The sequence below is a fragment of the Conger conger genome, chromosome 11, assembly GCF_963514075.1.
Source record: "Conger conger chromosome 11, fConCon1.1, whole genome shotgun sequence".
Taxonomy (NCBI): Eukaryota; Metazoa; Chordata; class Actinopteri; order Anguilliformes; family Congridae; genus Conger; species Conger conger.
In genome coordinates, this window is record NC_083770.1 from 29,229,489 (window position 1) to 29,252,583 (window position 23,095).

A 23,095-nucleotide genomic window follows, 5' to 3' on the forward strand; every position below is an offset into this window, starting at 1 on the left:
CGAAAGAGAAAGCAAGAAAGAAAGAATATCTAAAGAGGGTCATGGTCCAATGTAAAGTCTGTCTGCTGTCCTGATGTCCTGACTGCATAGGGAAGCTCTTTCCACCACTGGAGGGCCAGCACAGACAGCAGACATCACCTGGAAGTTCATCATGCATCAGAGGTAGCAAAACAGAGCGGTCTGGTTGGTTGGTAGGGTCTTTTGAAGATAAAATTGAGCTATCCCTTTAGCTGTCCGATTTGTTAGTACCAATGTTTTACATTTAAGGTGAGCTGATATTGGCAGTCAGTACAGTGAGATGAAAATGGAGTGACATGGCTGAAAAAGGATATGTCAAGGAAATGCGCAATACAACTTCTATTCTATGGTACACCTGTTGTTTGAACAGTTGAGAAGTTGAGACGACTCGTTACCACATTGCTTTAAAAGATGATCACTGCCAACCTCCAACACCAAACATAATATTGTATGAACATGCTTGTTCAAATTTGTGTTTCCAAGGAATAATGAATGCATAGTACCCCAGCTGTCAGCTGTACGTGATCCTACCAGGGTTGTAATATAAAGTGATCTTTGGTACCTGCGGTCTTGATGTAGTGTGTTTGAGGTTTGAGCCCTTCGGTAAAGTGAAAAAGAGGCTGTACAGTTTAGGGGCTGTGCTAGGATAAAAGAGGAGTTGACTAAATGCATGGATTTGTAGCTCAGGGTAGTTACTGCCTTGATGAGGGCCTTGGGGGGAGGTGTGGGGGGTTAAACTGTGTCCGCTTGACCAGGCAGAGTTTTATTCCAGTGATGCCTTTTGCTGCAGGCGACTCCACTCCATTGCTTGCAGTCTGTTTCATCATCAGGGGCTCATGTTGGCCCCATCTCTCTTTAAGGTACTGTGGCTCCTCTGTACCACACAGGGCCAGGTTTAGTGCCCCCATGGTACACTTTGACAGTACGCTGCAGGAATGGCAGCTCTGATTACGCTAGCACATACTATCTATTTCTATGTGCTGGCCCCTCAGTGCTCTTGCTGTCAGCATAATTTTAATGTGCCCTTGTGGGGGGCGGCTCTAATTAAGTGAGTGGATAATGTCTATGGCTACAGTTAGCCTGCAGCGCTTAATGCTCAATTTCGATTTGACTCAGATCAGATTTTTGGGCTGACTGATTAATTTTTGAAAGTAGCCCAACAGTACCGCCAATTCAGAATTATAACCGGTGCCTGTTGAACATGGAGAGTGACATAAAAATCACTTAACCGGTGTTTCTGTGGTTGAGTGGGGAATGCAATTCTGTACCAATCATGTCATCAGAGGAATACCCTGCCCATCTGGTATACACTGTACTAAACACATTCATGGACTGAACAAGTCCCAATGGCTGGTACACATAATTCAAACTGAAACTGAAAAAGTGCAACTGCATGTGGTTTTTTGCTGTTCACACAACATCCAAATTGTGTCACGTATGAGGGGAAAAAGTCGAAATTGGGCCACTTTTAACTTTATTCAGAACATATAGCCTAGTTTCTGTTGGTTTTGGCCCAGCTTTTGCTGTCAGTATGATTTAAATGTGGCTATACTGAGCCTCCATGACCTGTTGCTCTCTGGTCTGCCTGTTGTAACTTAATAGGTTACATGGTTAATGTTTAATGTTAATTTATTGTAATTTGTTGAAAGCTGTTAAAAGTATATTATATTATTTACAGTTAAATGAAAGAGTTAAAAAGCATTTAATTTGTATTCCGTTTAATTGAAATTGATTTGAGTCGCATTTTCAGTTCTATTGGCTGTTGGATGATTAAACAACTGCACATACAAGAATGTCTTTGTGATTCTATAAGTTACAGAAACATGAATGCCACGTACATAGCCTAGCACTTGTTTATTGTTTTGTAAGTATATAAATGTACGTCAACTGTTATTCAATATTAAGAAAGCTTTCGTTTTCATATCCGACGTCCTGCTATTATTTCGAAGGTAGTTATACACACTGCCCCCTACAGGACACAGAGATCCTCAACACGGCAGTGCTGACTGGAAAGACTGTGGCAGTGCCAGTGAAGGTGGTGACCGTGGGGGCAGATGGCACAGTAACCGACGTGTCTGAATCCGTGGAATGCCATTCGGCAGATGAAGATGTAATCAAGGTGAGTGCCCTGACTGGAATTTGTTTTAAAATACCATTCTAAAATAGACAGGTGCAAAGAGACATATTTCTGTCAAATCTATGAGACATGCATTGTATTTGGTTCAAGGTCTGCAGGGGGAATTCAGTGCCATGTCAGTTTGTCCTTAATATTGAAATGCTAATTCAATAACTCAAAAACAATATTGTTCTTACATTATATTTCTTGCCCTCCTAACACTTGATATTTAAAGGCCCCTACACATATTTTTTGTTTTTCAGCTTTTCATATCATACTGGAGCTTGATTATGTGTTCCATACTGATCTAAGTAAAACAATAGCAATTTTGTTGTAAGTATATTTTGAGTCTAACTGCTATTTTTTTGGAGCTGTTCGTAAAACGTGACGTATGTTTTTGCATAATTATCGGATGACGTTGCTAAATGTTAACACATAGAGCTGACCAGAGGAATCATTACACAGCAGGTCACTTTCTGAACAGTTTGTGGGTGTCTTAGATTGTAAAACCAGAAAGAGAATGCTAATGCGTGTGGGCGTTTCTTTACAAAAACGAAGGCCAGTGCACTTCAGCATATTGACTGAATGATTATCTAGTATATAGTCATAGATGCTTGTTGAAATGAATTTTAAATTGACATTGACATTAATGTGTTTACATGCCTTTATATCTTTCAAAATGCAAATCACCTGAAGGTTTTTTTGACATCCTGCAGAGAATATTTTCATTCAAATCACCAAATACAAATAATGAATTAAAATGCATACTAAAAATGTGTTTATTAACTTTCATCCCTGCAAAGATAAAGTGTTAGCAGTTGGAAACAGTCAGAATAGTGCCCAAGCTTAAAAAACAAAATACTAAATCAAATCTTTATACTTTGATTGATAGTGTGCAGCAGGTTTATGAGGACACAGATGGTTATGAGGGATGGCTGGTGTTTTATCAATAAGTGGAACCAGGACTATTTGTTAGTTTCACTGTCTACAGAGCTTTTTTGGACATCTAGCCCTAGGACAAAGAAGCAATAAGACATGCTTCTGGAGACAAGATTTCTGCTGACAGCCTGTTTGGGGTATTTCTTTTTTCTTTTGGTTTCTTGTGCCGGTTCTTGACCAAGAGATAAAGGCGCAATATATTGTACAGTACCTTATATAGATGAAGGACTACTGGCCAGTTGCCCTCCCACGCATCAATGTTAGTGACATTTGCAGAAAGGTGATTTTTCTCTTTCCTTCAGGGTTTAATTATCAGCTGAAACACCTCAGCATACTGTGAGCTGTAGAATCATCAGATCCCTCAGAGGCTGTCTTCAGTCTGTCAACTGCATCCCATTTCAAAGCTGGTTGAAATATTAAGTGACACTTACACAGGCTGCCAAAGCCTTAGTGAGCTGATTGAGACAACAGCTGTTGTATTTTGTCTGTTTCCTTCTCTGCGAGCATGTCATAAAAATGCAGATAGATATAGTGGAGAGGAATAACTCAGCTAGAGTGGGGAAGCATGCCTTCATCTGAAAATGGGCAAACGTGAGACATATTTTGCTCTGGATTCTGTGAGTATTTTCAGGGTGAATGAATGGCCCGTTTCGCAACGGAGTCATGTGATTCCCCCGGTAATAGATAGCTACAGCATCAGCAACTGGTCCATAGTAGTCTTTCTTATTGTTATTGCTGAATTGTTTTTTTCAAGAAAATCAGCTAGTGTTACAACTTGCTAATAGGCTTCCCAGGTAGAGGCATTTCCCCTGCTAGGTTGTATGAAGGTTTTGTTAAAAATACTATATTATATATATATCGATATATATATTTATTTATTTGTTTATTTATTATTATTATTATTATTATTATTATTATTATTATTATTATTAATTTATTTTTTGTATCACAATGAAAGACTTAAAAATGTCTTACAAAATAAAATAGTGGTTTATTTATATGGTAGTAATGTAAATGCTTTTGGCCCTTCGGTGCTAAGATGGATAACAAACTTCTTGACCAAGTGAACATCTCTGTGAACTGCCCTTACTGTGCTATTATCAAAGAGAATATCCTACCTGTCTTACAGTTAACTACCAGAGAGAGTGCATTACCTCCATTATGAAATGAATTTTAAAGAGAGTGGACTACACTCTTTACACAGTGAATAACAGAGAAAATGAGTTTCTTATAAATGAAAGGAGTTGAGTATTCACTGTATCTCTTTTCAAGTGAATTTCAAAGAGAGGAACTATATCTATGACTGTCAGTGAAAAGGACTTATAGTGGGAGCATTTAACAGTATGCACTACATGGTTTGGGTTCACGGTGTTAGTGTAAATAGAGCACAAAATTTAGCAGTTAGGCCATTTATAATCAGAAATTCAGAAGTATAATAAAATATAATTTGCATGGACTGAGGGAAATTAATGTACAATAAACACAGTGACACTGGGACTGAATAATGGATCAGACCACACTCATAAACTCATCCTTTATTCATTATGCGGGATTATAATTAGATCATTGTCTTTAATGGGGACTGCATATAACATGTGTTCTCCTCCAAAGGGAGAACAGTGGTTGTAACAGGGCTTTGTTGGTGGGTACATGTGCAGTCCTGCTTTGACATATTTTTCTGTGTTCTCGCTCTATTTTTCTCGATAGTGATTGAGTCTATTTTTATCATGTGGCGCCGAAAGAGATTGTACTTTTACGATGGCAAAGAGCAGTGGCTGTGTGTAAGTGTTTACGGTGGCTTGCGACAGACATCAGGATTTTCCCGAGGTTACACCGGTCTTCCCATACGGACAGGCTTCTGGGAATATCCGCTGGCTGCGTTGTGTTCGGGGAGAGCAGTGGCCTCTCTGCGGGGGGTGTCGCTACTCAAAGGCAGCTGGACTAATGCGCCATGTTCTCGTGCTCAACGCTTCCCTTCCGCTGCTTAGCTGAAGCCCCCCATCAGGTCATTGGTGCCCCCGCTCGCCCTCTCCCGTCTCCGGCATGCCGCTGTCGCTACGCCGCCTGACCCCCGACGTCACTCACACCAGAGACCAATTACAGGAAACGGCTGCTGAGCCTGGACGTGGCCCAGAATGATTCCCCCCAAGAAGCGCCCCCCCCCCCCCCCTCTCTCTCTCTCCCCCACTCCCCTCTCTCTCTCTTAACCAGCTCTACCTCTCTCTCCCCCACCCCCCCCCCCTCTCTCTCTCTCTCAACCAGCTCTATCTCTCTCTCTTAACCAGCTTTACCTCTCTCTCTCTCTCTCTCTTAACCAGCTCTACATCTATCTCCCCCACCCCCTCTCTCTCTCTCTCTCTCTCTCTCTCAACCAGCTCTATCTCTCTCTCCCCACCCCTCTCTCTCTCTTAACCAGCTCTACCTCTCTCTCCCCCACCCCCCTCTCTCTCACTCTCTCTCTCTCTCTCAACCAGCTCTATCTCTCTCTCCCCACCTCTCTCTCTCTTAACTAGCTCTACCTCTCTCTCTCTCTCTCTTAACCAGCTCTACCTCTCTCTCCCCCCCTCTCTCTCTCTCTTGACCAGCTCTACCTCTCTCTCTCTCTTAACTAGCTTTACCTCTCTCTCTCTCTCTCTCTCTCTCTCTCTTAACCAGCTCTACCTCTCTCTCTCTCTCTCTCTCTCTCTCTCTCAACCAGCTCTACCTCTCTCTCTCTTAACCAGCTCTACCTCTCTCTCCCCCACCCCTCTCTCTCTCTCCCCTACTCCTCTCTCTCTCTGTCTCTGTCACTCTCTTCCATCCTCTCTCTCTCCCCACTCACATCTCTCACTCTCTCCCATCCTCTCTCCCCACTCCTCTCCCTCTCACTCTCTCTCTCTGTCTCTCTCCCCTACTCCTCTCTCTCTGTGTCTCTCTCATTCTCTCTCATCCTCTCTCTATCCCCCACTCCTCTCTGTATCTCTCTCTTGCTCTATTCCATCCTGTCTCTCCACCACTCCTTTCTCTCTGTCTCTCTTCCCCACTCCTCTCTCTCTGTATCTTTCACTTTCTCCCATCTTCTTTCTCTCCCCCACTGTTCTCTCTGTCTCTCTCCCCCACTCCTCTCTCTCGGCCTCTCTCTCTCTCTCTCTCTCTCTCTCTCTCTCTCTCTCTCTCTCTCTCTCTCTCTCTCTCTCTCTCTCTCTCTCTCTCTCTCTCTCCACTCCTCCACCCACAGTCTCCATCATCCATTGTCTTTGTTGCTGGCTCCTTAATGCTACTAACACCGTGCTGCATAGACAGGGATTTTTTAAACCGCCTTTGTCACAGCATTTTCCGTGTGCTGATTGTATTAAATAGATAATTACACAAACAGTAAATTAAATTCCAGAAACAGAAAAGAATAGCGCACAGCAGTTTTTTTTGTTTACATCTGCAGACTGCATCAGCTACTAGTAAATGCTCAGGCCAGTTGCCAAGGTCCTAATCACAACAATTTATTCACCTTTCCATACAGAATATGCAGACACTGTTGTAAAGGCTAAATTACAGTCTTACATGACAGCACTCAAGCTATATGACCCAGTATTACCAAAAACAAATGCAATTATACAAAGTTGTCTTCAGTCCTTCATGGCAGAAATAAATAAATACCTGTATTTAACCAGATGCTTCAAACAAATGTTTACCAGGATGAGGTTACGCCCCCGTGTGTCTGAAGTAGCTTATTTAAAAAGCTCACATGATGGAATGAAAACACCAATCACATTAATAATACCTTCAGCTAGACCCCTGCATTCAGCTGAGAACGTTTAACTAATGACCAGGCCTGCTTGGAATACAAATCTTCATCATTCAAATAGAATGGAAAAAGCAATAACAGTGATTTATGATATCTACTATATGGGCTCTTTTTACCAAATAGGGGCTTCCATTCAGAGTTGCATATCTGTCTTAGCCATTTAGGCTTTGTGAATGTGAGTTGCTTTGATATTCCCCCACTTCACAGAAAGGAGTGCAATAAGAAAGACAGTCTGACTTTTCTCAATAAAGCAGAAAGCCGGCTCCCTTGTTGCTACTGACTGAATGGCTCTGGAAGGGTTATTGTTCGGCCAGTGGCGCTTATATATTTTTTCTTCTTCTCTGGATTAAGTAGAACATAATGTCCCAGCGCAGGTTAGTAGCCACCTAGCTGTAGGGAGCACTGTCTTTCAAATGGAGTATTAAACTGAAGCTTTGACTCTGCGTGGTCAATTAAACATCCCACAGTGCTTATTGCAAACAGCACGCATGGTGTCCTGGCCAAATGCCCAATTTGCTAATCATCTCCCCTCTCCAAATAGCTCATTAAAATTCCTTGCTCGTGCGATCCGTGTTCTGGCAAAAACAGGCTGTCCTTCACCACCCAGGTGGGTTGTGCACATTTGTGCTGTGTTAGTTAAGTTAGTCACCTCGCTGTAAAAGTGCTTTGAAATCCTTGGGTGAAAGGCTCTATTGAAATGCAGCTCATTGTTCTTGCACTTGGCACGCCGTGTACTGGAATATTGACCCACACTGTATGCAATAATCGCAAACAACAAATCAAGCAGAAATGAAATCATACCAAACTGACAGAGATAAATCGCTAAAAGAAATAAGATCAGGAGAGGGAAATGGAAAAGTAGAATATTTACCTTTTATTCCCTGGTATCGACAGTGTGTGTACTTTATTTATTTTCGGGTTTGAGTCTTCTCTGGTCATTTGTTTGCAGGACCCACTGCTCTATTCATGGCCAGGAGAAAGGCATACTCCCGCTCTAATGAAACGCTCTTGTCCAACATGCACTAACATTTTGACTGAAATCATTCAGCCTAACCTATGCTGAACCATTAGGCCACTCTCTGCCTACCCTTTCTTTCCACAGCGAGATCCAAGACATCTTAATCCCACAACCCCTACATTATCACAACAACCCCCTCTGCCTGAAAAAGGGGCAGCATGCTCAGTGATATATCAGTGCAGTCTGATATATGGTCAAAGGGAAAGGAGCCCTGCCATCCCCAGGCCAGTGTCTGCACAGGGAGGGCTGGGCTCAAACTGTCAAAAACAAAGCTGTCAATCAGAAGCATGATTAGCGCTCAATGCTCGGGGGCTGGGGGAAGCACTGGCATGGAACAACAGATGCTGTGAACCGGAGTCATTTCAGCTTTCCACTAGAAATTCATCTTTTAACTGGATGAGAGAGCTTGGGAAAGAGTGACTATGGAACTGGAAGGAGTGAGAGACAGCGAGAATATACACCTGGACTACTCTTTACGAACTGAACGTCAGGAGCACTCTGGCAAAACGAGACTCCTCTCCACTCAAGTGACTAGCACGACTGATATGAGCTGCGGGCTGGTTAATTGCTTCTGTCAAGACAACTCTATGTTTAACACACAGACAGGCCCACCTTCATGCTTTATAATCCCATCTCTCATATCGGCCGTTGATTGTATCTGTCTGGTGTGTCATTAATTTCCTGGGCAAGCTCCAACGACAACCTTAATGTCCTCGGTAAGTATTCTCCTGTTAGCTGCCTAATGCATCTGATTAATGTGACGTGAGATTCTCCTCGACGTTTATGATACCTTGAGGAATGGATGTGACAAAGAGTTTATAACTCAGAGTGGAGTCATACCTTGCTGGTGCTCTCACATGGCTCCTTATATAAACTGGCTATCCTTCTCTGCCGAGGACAGTAAACTGATTCACTCTGTATATTAAAGTATTGATCGTGGAATAAGAGAACTAATAACGCGCAGATTAAGCTTGTCAGCTGTAAAGGGAGAGGCTTCGTATGGACGGTGGGTTCGATGATCGTTACTGCTAGTGTATTCTGAGGAGATTAGAATATCCCAGCAGGCAGTTAATTTGTTGAAGAGGTACCACAGCGACTTACCGTTTGTTAATCAGTCTTAGGGATTCAAATGTATTCATGTCTTTCCAAGCACATCTTTTACTACAGAGTCGACTCAATTTGGCCTGACACAAAGCAGCAGGTGGGGGGGTGATATGACATTATACTGTAGGAATGGGACCTCCAAGGCCTTAATTAGTGAGATTTCATTATTTAATTTTCTTTAAACTAGCTCTTCATCCACACTGATCGTGCGCCTGGGAAAGCTGAATGCGTGCACACTGCTGCATGTCCACTAGGGGGCACAGCTGTATCTCCGGCATTGTTCTACAGCCGTGGCTCCCAGCAACATCTGGAGAACTAGGGCCTGGCCCTGACAGTTATAGTACTGATTAACGATTACACAGTCAGTGATCATCAATAATTTGCCTAAAGCCATCCTGGCAAATGTTCAGGATCCCAAGAGAAGAGCATTTCATTGATTTCCTCTCCTTTCTGAATTTCAGCAGTCTGCAAGCAAAAAAACTGCAGTTGAGTCAGATGACATTGGCTTGGAAAAAAGAAAAACGGTGGTAGCGTTGAGATCTCTGCTTCATTTAGAGCAAACTGAATGTGTGTGTGTGTTTTTTTTACAACGTGTGAAGTGGAAACAGCATAATTAAGCATGCCTTTGGCAAGCTAGATTCTAATAAAAGCCAAGCACAACAGGTTTAAATGATGTAGATGAAAATAGAGTGAACAGAAACACAATCGTGCTCCGTGGTGCATCTCGATAACTCCGACTGTCTGCTGGGGTTGTAGGGCTACGGCCGTCAGAGTGAAGATATCAAAAGGTGAGAGACGCTTTTGAAGGTTCATTTGAAATGGACTAGTGGTTATCAGAGAGGAGCACGCTCGCATGATTGCTGGCCTGGGGCTGGCCCGGTCCCAGCACTGTGTCTGCCGGCAGAGGGTCTTAACTACCACCAGAGAACTGGAAGGGCTGTTATACAGCTCCAGAAAGCTCTTCAGATCCTGGCATTTCTATGGAAATAAAGAGGAGTGGAACGCATGACAAAGCTGGCCACGACTCTCCCCACTGATGCAGCACAGGCAAGCCACACTGAAGATGCTGGGAGAATGGGCCGAGTCTGTGAATGGCTTCGGATGCTTCCAGAACAATTTGGAGAGCTGGTGTGCTGCATTCCAGAGGGCCCTTTGCATTCCTGCGATTAGTGGCTAAATGCCTGTATCTGTGTTTCGGAAATACACTGAAATCTCTCCTTATTGTGTTTTCATTTGTGAAATAGCATACTTTAGGAAGATGGAATCGCATTACCCCGTGTCTGTTGATTATGACAACTTAAATGAAAAGCATGCTCATTTTTTCATCATACTCATACTGTGTATTCGTAACATCAGCTTGGATTCCGGGAGTGCTATAGCTGCTGACCTTTCCATGAAAGTCCTATGGTGGTGTGTGGTTTATCCTTGCTGTGTATGTGAGCACATCAAAGGGGGTTGAGTGACATTCAGGAGGAGTAGGGAGGGGTATCGCTGAGCCCAACTGGAGAAGGAAAGGAACCAAATCACTATGTCTTCCTTAATAGTGGATTCATTATTAAATGGAAATGTTGGAAATGGTTTTTCCTGTGCAGATGATTTCCAGGTTTTTTGTGTAGGAATTATTCTGCGAGGATGCTCTCTCTCCCTCTCCTTCTCTCTCACTCTCCTGCACTCCCTCTCTTCATCTTCCCTGTGTAGAGTAGCCCTGGGCCTCCACACGCTCCACAAGCCTGGCTGAACATGCCCGTGCTCTTGATTCAAAGACAGACCCCCCTCCCCATTTTACCTTCTGTAGTCACAAATGAGTCATTGCTGGGGCTATCCGCGGACAAGCATAGCTTTCATCTGCTTTCTCAAACGAAATAATCACCTGAAAAAAATGGGATAAGGGGAGTAAGAACATCTGATGCCCGTCAGAAAGGCATGATGAAATTAAGCCCGTCTGATCAAGTTTGGGGACAGAGTCATGGTGCCATAGAGTGTGTGCTATATGCTGTTGTAGGTAGTGACAGTGGTTGGAACCTGACCAATCGGTTCCTTTCCCCACAAGGCAGTTTATGTAATGTTCCATTTGTTTTCATACCCATTTGCCAAAAATACTGTTGAACTCTCCTTGTATTTTAATCTGAGAGTTTTTCCTCAGCTGCACTGTTCATGTATAGGTGTCTTTACCTGACAGTTTCTGATTCTTTCTGGTACATTCTATTGGACATTTTCAGCTGGATATTCCAATGTATTTCATTGTATCCCCACCTGTGATTGTACCTAATGTTCCTCTTTTACATATTTGTTTAAAAGAGCATGGTAACCTATCTTTCCTGTCCTCCTGCTCAGGTGTCAGACAGGTGCGACTATGTGTTTGTGAACGGGAAGGAGATGAGGGGGAAGGTGAAGATGGCGGTGAACTTCACCTACAGCTACCTGAGTGCCCAGCTGGAGATGACAGTGTGGATCCCCCGCCTCCCCCTGCAGATGGAGGTGTCCGACTCCGAGCTCAGCCAGATCAAGGGCTGGAGGGTGCCCATCGTGGCCAGCAATCAAAGGTGGGTAAATGGTTGGCATTTATATAGCGCCTTTATCCAAAGCGCTGTACAATTGATGCTTCTCATTCACCCATTCATACACACACTCACACACCAACGGCGATTGGCTGTCATGCAAGGCGCCGACCAGCTCGTCAGGAGCATTTGGGGGTTAGGTGTCTTGCTCAGGGACACTTCGACACAGCCCGGGCGGGGGATCGAACCGGCAACCCTCTGACTGCCAGATGACTGCTCTTACGGCCTGAGCCAGGTCTCCCCCTCACCCCTTACATCTGGCTGAAATGAGGCTGCACTTCGACACAGCCCGGGTGGGGGATCGAACTGGCAACCCTCCGACTGCTCTTACGGCCTGAGCCATGTCGGCCTGAGCCAGGTCTCCCCCTCACCCCTCACCGCTTACATCTGGCTGAAATGAGGCTGCACTTCGACACAGCCCGGGTGGGGGATCGAACTGGCAACCCTCCGACTGCTCTTACGGCCTGAGCCATGTCGGCCTGAGCCAGGTCTCCCCCTCACCCCTCACCGCTTACATCTGGCTGAAATGAGGCTGCACTCTGCCACCCTGAGATAAACGTTATGTCAAAATAATTTGGGCGCGATCATCCTGAATTTGTCAGGTTTGAGAGGTCTTTGAGCGGATTCTTGTTTTTTGATCCGGAGAAAACGGCAGAACAATCAAGGTTTGGTTCTGTTTATTAAATTTCATCTGATCTGGTCGGGAGCCCATATCGTCTATGCTATCATCTGATCGGTTATCACAATCTGACCTCGCAAAGTGTGAGAGGTCATCCAAGCTCATAAAATGTACGCCCGCCCTAACAGCAACATCTGCTCCCTGATTGTGATCTGAGTGTCATAGGCATTCCCAGTCCTATCTTCTGGGCTCTTCTTTTCCACAGCCACTCACTGTGACCTGGAATACCCATGCCCAAATCCTGCTCCGCACCCCCGTCTCCCCTGACCGAGTTTACAGGCAGCTGTTCCCCGCTCCATTCCCGTGGCTGATGTCAAAAGCGCATCTCTCATGTGCAACAGAGCGTTCTGCTCCACACACACCGCACCCAACACGCACAGAATATCAACACCTCACTTTTTTTCCTTTTTCAAAGCGTATTTTAAAAATAACTTCAGTGTGTATTCACATTTACACCAATACCTTTATGTGGTTAGAGCAAATTAAATGAATCATTTATTCCCTGTCACAGGCAGAATCACGTTCAGATTCATATTTCCCTGAATTGAAATTCGTACTGGCTTCACATATGTAATATTCTGCACTTGTAATTCATATCAGACCAAGGAGACGAAAGAAATGAGCGCAGGCTTTAATTGAAATGAAAGCTAAGGTTGCGGTTGCTATGTAAATTAGGCATACAGGCTTTTCATGTGACATTTTCTCTGTAATTCAAATTTACACAACTTCCCTGGTATAAAAGGGCATTAATTGACACGATCGTTCTCCAGGGTTGAGGAAATTTACTCTGTCCAGTTCAATATCCATTTTGTCTGATTTAGTGATTCGGGTTGAATCACCTCCCATTCCTTTCTTTGTAAAAGCATCCTAGTGCTTTAATACACAGCACTCACAGCATTACTCAAGAACCACACTAAATCACACACTTCAAAATTAACCCTGTGATTCCATGGAGGAACCCTAGTATTTAGTTCAAGGATTCTTTGTCGGGCAAAATGGTTCTTTGTCTGGGAGCTTTCACATTTCACACCTGTGATAGAAGGATCTATACAGAACTAAAAAGGGTTCCTCTATGGAGACAAGCAGAAGAACTAATCTTTTCTGACAGTGTACAGAACTGTGTTATGCGCTCTTTGCTGAGTTTGTGTAGATATAGGAATCCAGTGTGAAAATGTCTCCCTGTCACTACAGGGCCCAGTCCTTTTTTAATGGAATCTGAAAACTTACAGCAATATTGCATCCAAGCTGCTGAGTGGGGAGGCTGCCAGATCTGCTCCCCCACTGCTTTGGCCGTGTCCCCCTACTACACTCATGTGGCGACCGCCTGCAGTTATGGGAAGGAGTTCCTCCCTTTAGGACATGTGAGCGTACATTACAGGAGAGATATGCAACTTGTCACCTTGATGTTGTTGCTTTATTGTGCCGCCACTGCTGCTGTTGTTCTGGTTTTCTTCCCATTCGGGTTCTCCAGGCGGTCAAATTGCATCATGTAATTGGAAAACATTCCTGAATTTTTCGCATTGTCTAAATGTCAGAATTGTCGGTCCTTCAATGCTGGCCTAGTCACAGTAGTTATACTGTTTTCCTTAATGGCACTATGCCTGTCCATTCTACAACATGCTCATAAATGAGGCTTAATACCCAAAGAACAAAAATGTAGGTCCTGTAGGACCTTCATACTGTATCTGTCACCTCTGCATGGCAGGAAGGGACTGTGAGCACTGGAGCTGCAGTAACGCTATACACGAAATTCACAGAGCAAAGCAATGCCGTGACTACAGCATTAACATGCGAATGCGAAATCCAGGAATAACAAAGTGAATAAGCGCTCTATATCACGCCGTTCCCAGGGTGGTATTTGTTCATTAGATTAACCTTTGATTCGATTTGAAATATCTCAGCGGGGCTGTCCTGCAGATTAGACCAGGAGAGAGATAGCAGCAATGTAGGAGCTGAGATCCATCAGCTGATAATGTCAGGCAGGAGGGCACCTTAGATGTCTTTCCCCAACAGCCTTTGAGTGCTGCTGCCATGGTAGCTGAATGCTACTTCACAATCTGAACTGGCATTGAGCTCAAAACATTTTTTTTGAATTGATACATCCAAACAAAAGAGAGTCAGGCATAATGAGTTTTTAAGAACCATTTCTCCTTTTTCCTGAAGGCCAAAGATGTAATATTCGTTCACCAGAAACACATATTAGAGCTTACTGTAGACTTATTTTATTCATTAGAATTTTTGCTATTACATTTGCTATAGCCTGTTGTTTAGATCAGCACTGTGGGTCAGTAGAAAAACGTTTGAATCATTAATTGAAGAATTGATTGTCTTTAGCTTGTGTAGCTACATGATTAGCAAGTGTAGCACTTTTAAACAGTTCTGCAGGCGGTTGCTTTTTATTTTATTGTTTTTTTATATGATACCATTACCATTGTAACCTCAGAGCACTTCACACAAAACTATAATTACGGTTGAAAGATTTGTTTGGCCTTAAGCCCAACCGATAATCTCTGTATTAAATCAAAGTATACTTAAAATAATACAGTTTCTTTGTTATAATTCACATATTGAATTTGTTACAATTAGATTCAATCAGGCGGAAAAGAGAGGCAGCTGCAGGTGAGTGATGCTTATTGAAATCGGTATGCTTGATAATCAAGGAAAACAATCAAAATCTAGCTCATGAGAGTTAAAAAATTAAAATACAGTTGCTTTTTTGCCATCTTGGTTTTAAGAAGGAAGTCCCAGAGCAGTGAATGGATCAACAAATCCCTCTCTGAGACACATATATTTCCAGACCCTTTCCAGCGACCCAAACATAATGGTGGAAGGAGGACATCCTCTGACTCCAGGATGGCGATGCTGAATGGCAGCTCTGACAGATGCCAGTCCACGCACGCTGCAGTCCGTTTGATCGCACGGTGCTGTAAATGTCATAATTGTTAGCCCTCAGTCTTTTGTTACGTCGTCTCAATGCATAAATCAAAGTTGCGATATTAACCTCCCCGCGTTTGACGCTTGGGTAGCCAGGGCCTCATTATGCCTAATGGAGGTTGTCAATTTAATTTCCTCCCAACGCCGGCTTGTGCGCTGGCAGTGCACAGAGTGATAACGGTGCTGAACACCGGGCGATGCCCCCTGATTACACCTGACAGAGCGTCCCTGGAGGCTGGTAACACCGAAACGCTACTGTGTCAAAGGAGCATTTCCTCCTATTGTACAGGCGCCTGTTATTCTCTTAGCCTTGGAGAACTGGCGAGTAGCTCCATGAAAGAGAATGTGACAAAGGGCCTTTACAGTCAGATGGTAGCGTTTGCCCTTTAAAGTGCTACATTTGCATTCTAAAAGAAATGCCTCGGTTGAGAAGGATGGTCTCCATTACATTTTTTATATATACATATATATATAATATATTCTTCGATTTATATTAGGTTTTTTGTACTTGGCAGCATTGTATCTTTGGATGTTCTACAGGGACTGGGTACATGAAGGGCTGAAGGGAGGTGTTTTCTTTCTGTTACAGGTCTGCGCGGGACAGTGAGGATGATGATGACGAAGACCGGCGAGGGCGGGGCTGCACGTTGCAGTACCAGAACGCCATGGTCCGCATTCTCACGCACTTTGTGGCCGAGCCCACCGATCCACGCGGTCAGATGACCTTCATGCTTGGCAGTGATTGGCAGGTGGACATCACTGAGCTGGTGTGGGACTTTGTAAAGGTGGAGGATTCACACATCGCCCAGCTGCAGGACAGCAGGGTGCTGGTGGGGCTGGATGTCGGGATGACCACCATCCAGGTACTGTGAGAGGAGATCCTGAAGCAAAGATGGGGAAAAGCCCTATCAGAGATACTGACAGACATGTAGACTGACAGAAAAGCCCTATCAGAGATACTGACAGACATGTGGACCGACAGAGAAGCCCTATCAGAGATACTGACAGACAGGCGGACACACAGAGAGAAGCCTTATCAGAGTTACTGACAGAAATGTGGACCGACAGAGATACTGACAGATAGGGAGAAGGAATAAGAGCTGAAAAAGACAAGGAGGGCACCGAGAGAGACAGAGACAAGGGGAGAGAGGCAGAAAGAAGAGCAGGAAAAAGAGGAGAAAAATCACAGAGTGAGGGAGCTGTGAGAGGAAGACAGAGAGCAAGACGGAAAGTACAGACAGTGAAAGGGAGATATAGAGCAGGGATGGTATTTGTCATTCATAACTATGTGGTTCACAAGATGTTCAGACAGTGTGTGGTTTATGTGCACAACTCAAACATGTTCAGTTTGCCAGCCTTTACAAAGGTTATATACGGTTCCCTGTCTGTTGTTGGATTGAGCCTCACTTTAAAGGAAAATGATTTCGCATTTTTAAAGAGCCATGCACTCCCAAAGCTTTTATCATCAGCCACGGTCATTTGTAACTGAATGCATGCGATTTCTACCGGGGCTAGGGGAAGAAAGCATGTCATTTCTCATGAATGGGCCATTTTCTCTCGTCCATCTCTCTTGGACGGGTGGAGAAATAGCCATTGGTAAATGGCATGTGCTGTATGTGGCAACCCTGCTGCTTCAACATCACATCTTCATTCATCTGTCTGTGGCCAGACACCATCCCGCCACCATTACGATCTATATCTGTCCCGAAGCCAATGTTTGTGTGAGTGAATCAGAGCTCACAGCCCAAAAAACTTCTGCCCACCTCCCTCCCCGAAGCAACACAGCCACAGCTCAGAAAACGGTAAATAACGATAAAAGTCCCGTCCTCAAAAGAGCCGCAAAGCTCTCTCTCCTTTGTCATCTTCTGTTACACAGACGGAGTTATCGACGTTGCTGTTAGAGAATTATTTAACAGCAAAATTGCCTATTGATTGAAGGCTGAGATTTGAAACTTGGCCCTCGCTAGTGAGGGAGGTTCCATTTGAGCCAATTGACAGAAATCAAAATCCGATAAGAGGCACAATAACAGGTTAGGTGCAGCGTGGCTGGAAAGAGGCCCAGGGAAATTGAAGTTGGGGGGGGGTGAAAGCCCTCCTGGAAGATTCCAGCATCATCACCCTCCTTGGGAATCCGCATTGATACTCAGGTAGCATTCAACAGGAGCTGCAGGCTCAAGAACTGTCATTAACCCCTTATGAGCAGATGCGACCTACACGTTACATCTCCCTTAACAGACGGATGCGATGCCAGCGTTGTGTTTGATCATATGACCGTTTTTCAAGACAAATGACCGTTGAAATGCATTGTGATTCCCAAGCTTTTCTATGGGTTTTCTTTTGGGCGCCTTAGTCCATAATGGGTTAAAGTGGATCCTCTTGACATGAACATAGTCAGAGATTCACTGTGGATTTGATCATTGGAAACACTCCATAAATGTAGCTCACTTGCCCTTGTGGGATTTCTTTAATGTTGCAGTGCTGGAGATGTGCTTACTGTAGGTCTCTCTGATTGGCATAGGTTTGCATGCCCCAAAGCTAACACATGAGCTTCTGCATTCATTTAGCCTAATGGTCGATTCAGTTGTGTAATTAAAAGGTCGGAAGGAACAAGGCTAATGAGGCCTCTTCAATACTGTACCAGAGGGAGCCCTGTAGTGTTTTATTGGCAGTGTACAGGACATTATAGTGAGTGTCAGACTGGGGTTTGAAATTCAGCAATGGATATACTTTAATGGAAGAGAAAAGGCCACATCTGGGCCTGCCTTGTCCTGCTGTTGTACAGCACTCTGGGGAATGACGGAGGAAGTCCTACCTTTTGTTTTGGTTGAATGAAGACTTTTCATGTAATTGATCAAGATAATAATTGTGCAGTTCTGTGACAGGGTATTCAAGGGTAGTGCTGTATGTGCTACATACGCATAACACTAGTTCATGTTACTCTGTATCTTCCTATGTTGTGCCTATCATTAATCATTTATAGGCAATAAGGTAACATGAAATTTAATTTGTGTGTGTGTGTGTGTGTGTGTGTGTGTGTGTGTGTGTGTGATGGATCAGGTGATGTCCCCTCTGTCAGACTCTATCCTGGCTGAGAAGACGGTGACGGTGCTGGATGACAAAGTGACCATCACAGAGCTGGGCGTGCAGCTGGTTTCTGGGCTCTCCCTCTCCCTGCAGCTCAGCCCAGGAAGTAACAGGGCCATCGTTGCCACGGCTACCACGCAGGAAGTGCTGCAAAGCCCCAAACAGGTACCAAAAAGATTCCACGCTGCTACATTACAGCAGGATTCTCTCAATGCCAGTCACAATGACTTTAACCAATAAAGCACCCAAGCTGTGTCTGTCCTAATCAAGAGAGCCAGGTTTGTTTGTGTGCATTTGCATTACAGTCCTTTACATTCTTAGCAGCAGCTCGAGCAAATCGTCAGAATTCAGAGCAGTCGAGTGTGGATTCTCTCATTATTTAATTTGCTCGGCATTGTAGCGTTTTAACTCTGCCAAAAGCTGAAGAACGGCAGAGCGTGATCCTCTAAGGGCCTTTTGTAGAAAAGTGACAAATGTTTAATCTCTGAAAGGATAAGTAGGATGTTGCTAGGCTCTAAGAAATTGAGAATTATGACTCATAGGCCCACCCCACGCTGTCCTCTTCTGTCCCCCTCTTGAGATGGTGAGGGGGCAGGGAGCGAGGACAGGGCTGAGGCCTGGTCCTCCCGTGGATCTGTGAGTGTCCACCGCAGGGATAAGCGGCCAGTAATTCTCCCGCTCCTTAATTAGAAAGTGCATGGAGGGGATTTCCCTAGGGATTTGTTGGGTGGGCATATTAGAAAGCAAATTGCGGAAATTACAGCAAAAGGGGCTTAGAATACATGCTTGTCACAAATCCCCATTTACATTAAAGTTCAACTAACAAGACTGTCTGATTTTCCCATATCTTTTAATCTGTCTTTTTTGCCTCCTCTTTATATACTGTACTTTAAAAGAGCAGATAAGCTGAGCTGGATGTAAGGTTGATCAGCAACTCATATCTTTTTATACACTTTTTCTTCTTTAACTTTTTTTAACTTTCCAAACTTGTTCTCCACAATATGTTCTTTTGACATATTTTCCTGTATGAATTTCAGATTTGATCACATTGTACCGCAGAGTGCAGGGTGAAAACAGAATTATTTTTATGTATAAGCCTCTTAATTGATTATTCTACATGATAAGTGGAGAAAGCTTTTATGCTGCTGTCAAAATATTTGAAGAAATGAAGCTTTGAGTGAGCAGAGCATTTCATTTGCGCTAAAACTTGTGGGAGGCGAGAGAAATGTTTGATGTGTTTTACTAAGCTGTTCCTACAATTCCAAAAGAGTAGGATTGGTTTAATGAAATAATGGGGTAGACCCGTTTCATTTTTTCCATGGCATCTGCAGGTGTATTTAGGTGAAAACTGTTATGACTAATGAATAAATGGACTTGCTCATATACTGTATAACCTGAGGTGATTTTAACATTACAGTTTTAGTGTCCTTTGTTTCTAAGGCTTCTGTCATGGTCATTTTTCTTATAATGCTTTAACTTCAGTTTTCTTAAGCAAGGATCCGTTATTTTAACTCTGATACACTGTGGTTTAAAAAAAGGGAGAAGGTAGAGACTTGTGGAAAATGCTAGAATGTGTTGTTGAGTGTGTGATGGTGGTGTCTGTGTTACCGTAGGAGGCCCTAATTAGTGCCTGGCTGCAGTTCAGCGATGGCTCCATGGCTCCTCTGGACCTGTACAGCCCAGACTTCTTCGTGCTGACCGCCACCTCCCTGGACGAAGAGGTGGTGACCGTGCAGCAGGATCCTGCATGGAAGTGGCCAGTCATTGTGACCGAAGCGGAGGGCCAGGGCATGCTGGTCAGGGTGGAGATGACTGTCTGTGAGCCCTGCCAGAAGTCCAAGCGACGGAGCGTGCTGGCTGCCGGGAATGGCAACATCCGCGTCAAGTTCGGCCAAAGCGACGGGTCCTCCAGAGCCGGCGTCAGCGACTACGGGCCTGAGGGCGAGGAGCTGGAGAACCACGCCAGCGACCGCAGGCAGCGACCGCACCTGCAGGACCGAACGGGGCTGGACAACCATTACTATGGCAGCTCCATCTCCGACATGGAGGACGGGGTCATGCGTCGGATCACCACCACCACCAAGACCGCGATTGTCAGGAGGCCCAATGGCGACAAGCTCTCAGACGACGGCGGGCAGATCCAGAGCATCCCCATCGACTTCTCTGACTTTCCTGCGCAGGTAGACCTCCCGCGTGGCCGCAACATGGAGGACGACCTGGTGCAGACCCCCCGCGGGCTGACGGACCTGGAGATTGGCATGTACGCCCTGCTGGGTGTCTTCTGCCTGGCCATCCTGGTGTTCCTCATCAACTGCATCTCCTACGCCCTGAAATATCGGCATAAGGAGCTGTCGTTGGAAGGGCAGGAGGCCATGAACCACGCCCATGACTGGGTGTGGCTGGGAAACGAGGCAGAGCTTCTGGAAGGCCAGGGCAGCCTCTCTCCGCAGCAGGACGAGCACACCACCATGATGGACTCCAGCGCAGGCTTCGAGGAGGGCAGCCACCTGCTGAACGGGGGCCAGAAGAACGTCCAGGGTCAGGTTCACCGGTCGGCTGATGCCATCTGTCCAGGAAAGGAACACAAAGGTGATTCTCCGACCACAAAGAGGAAGCGTGTAAAGTTCACCACGTTCACCACCATCCCCCCAGACAATGGCTGCCCGTCCATCAATCCCCACATCCTGGGGCACAGTGAAGACATTAAATGGGTTTGCCAGGACATCGAACTTGGGGATTCCAAAGAGCTTCGGAACTACATGGAAAGATTGAATGACAATGCTTTAAAGGATGTTGCATAATGCATTTGGTGGACCAATGGATAAGTCACCCTTATGCCTTTCAGAGTGAGGAGATGGACCTGAACAGTTATGCTAAAACTGAAGTTAATGGTACCTCATCATGACAACAAGATGAAACTTTCAGTGTGACTTGTTGCCATGGGAACTGCCAAAGGGCCATTCATCATGACTTAAGGAAAGAAGTGAAAATGAAAAAAATTCCAATGAATCTACCATGGAAAAACACAAACCTGAATATAGGAAATGTGAAATGATTTTGGACATTTGGTTTTGTCGTTTGTTTTCATTTGTTTATTAATATGTTGTTTTCTTCTAATCCTCATTGCAGATGTGTTTTTAAATTCAAATCACAGTTTTCTTTTTTATATATATACACGTACTGTATATATATGGATTTAATTTTTGGTCCTTGTGTAGTTTACATCAGATCTCCACATTCCCCACTTCTGCATACGCATAAAGTATGTGAAACAATATGCAGATGATGACTTGTAGATTTAAGAATGTAATATTGCTAAATATTCAAGTTGTAAATAAAGTGCGCCTAGAATCGTTTATCAACGTTTTGACAAATTTTTGTAATATTTTCAAGATTGTTTTTTCTACTCCCCTGATTTAGTTTTCAGCATTGCTTTTGTTTCCTTCATACAGGACATCATACATGCATGTGTGTTATTCAAAGTAAAGCAACACCGATCATAAGACCCCCTTTTTAACTGATTGACAGCACGAATAAAAAGTTCTGTAAATAGCCTAGAATTGTCCCTCTATAAAAGAAAGTCCATTGTATTGTTGCTCTGTAAATTGTATTTTCATATCTATCATTTAAATAATATACAAGAGTAAGAGGGGTACACTCAACCTTCTACTGAGAAGCATTTGGTGTGTTGTGTCCTTTAACATGACTTTTCTCTTTGACAGTGACAGTTCTTTGAGAAAAGATGAAGAGCTGGTTGGTATAAGGTACTTGAATGTATATATTCCAGAGACAGCATAAAATGGCACTGCATTAACCTGCATTCTTTTTTTGTGCACACAGGTGGAATTCTGTACTGCAAGTTCATTGGTTCTGAAAGTTGGCAGAATCGTTCCCATATTTTTCCACATAAACTGGCAGACAGAAAGCGTGATGAGCAGCCAAGTTGGTTTTCATTGAAACTCGGTTCTGGATGGAAATCTAATTTCTTATAGTTGATGCTGTGTGTTATGTATCAACCAGTGGAGGCTCCTCCATAGAGGTGGAGGAGGCCTGGCCTCCCCAATAATTTGAGAGAAGAGAGAGATTTAAAAAAAACAATAAATATATTTATTTTATTTATTTATTTTAACAAAAAACATATTTTTTATTTTTTATATTCATATTATTTTAGTTTTGTTCATAAATCTAAATTTTCCCATGGCTAAAACCCAATATTGCAATTGTAAAGCAACAGGCCAGATTTCCCTATCAGTTTGTATTAAGGGAGGCCAGGCCTCCCCTAGGAAATTAGCTTTTCATAGAAGTCAATGTAATGCATTTTTTTTCATGCCAATATGTGATTGGCCAGATCACTGAAAATGGGTGGGCAACGGAGGCCTGGCCTCACCATGCATTGTGTCCAGGGCTGAAAGATTGACATTTTGTTCGTCCAATCACATGCTACTGGTTCATTTGGAATCAACTATCCTTTCCTTTCCTATTCAACACAGAAGCCATTTTGAGAATTCGCTAGTCACTTCAGTCAAACAAACACTCGCCATAGTGGCTACGAGTGTCCTATCAACTTGTGATTTAGAGAACACCCCTGGCTATCATCCCTGGAGTTTATAGCTCATTTGGCCAAACACTTTTGCTTAAAACTACCTCGGAAGTCGGCGAGATTCTAGCGCAATTTGAGAACTTGGGCTGGAGATATGCAGATTCCAGATACTAGGGAGTGAGAATGACATTCAATAGGTCATGTTAGACACCATTTGGGATTTATTGAACAGTTTTATTCTTAATGTAGTCCATTTCATTTTATTACAAGTCAATTTAATAATCTTCCATATCAAATTACTGAATTGTTGCTCTGTGAGGAAAT

General features: G+C 43.9%; 1 protein-coding gene across 1 annotated transcript in view; it reads left to right on the forward strand.

Annotated features, from left to right (window-relative positions):
• LOC133140655 (transmembrane protein 132C-like) overlaps positions 1–21,587 on the forward strand; it is a 44,789-nt gene extending 23,202 nt beyond the window's left edge. Inside the window, exons 2-6 of the mRNA XM_061260747.1 lie at positions 1,994–2,137; positions 11,311–11,519; positions 15,737–16,010; positions 18,205–18,396; positions 19,845–21,587. Coding sequence (XP_061116731.1) covers positions 1,994–2,137; positions 11,311–11,519; positions 15,737–16,010; positions 18,205–18,396; positions 19,845–21,032 — 2,007 coding nt within the window. The 3' untranslated portion in view covers positions 21,033–21,587. The remainder of the gene's footprint in view (positions 1–1,993; positions 2,138–11,310; positions 11,520–15,736; positions 16,011–18,204; positions 18,397–19,844) is intronic.
• Positions 21,588–23,095: the final 1,508 nt, after the last annotated feature.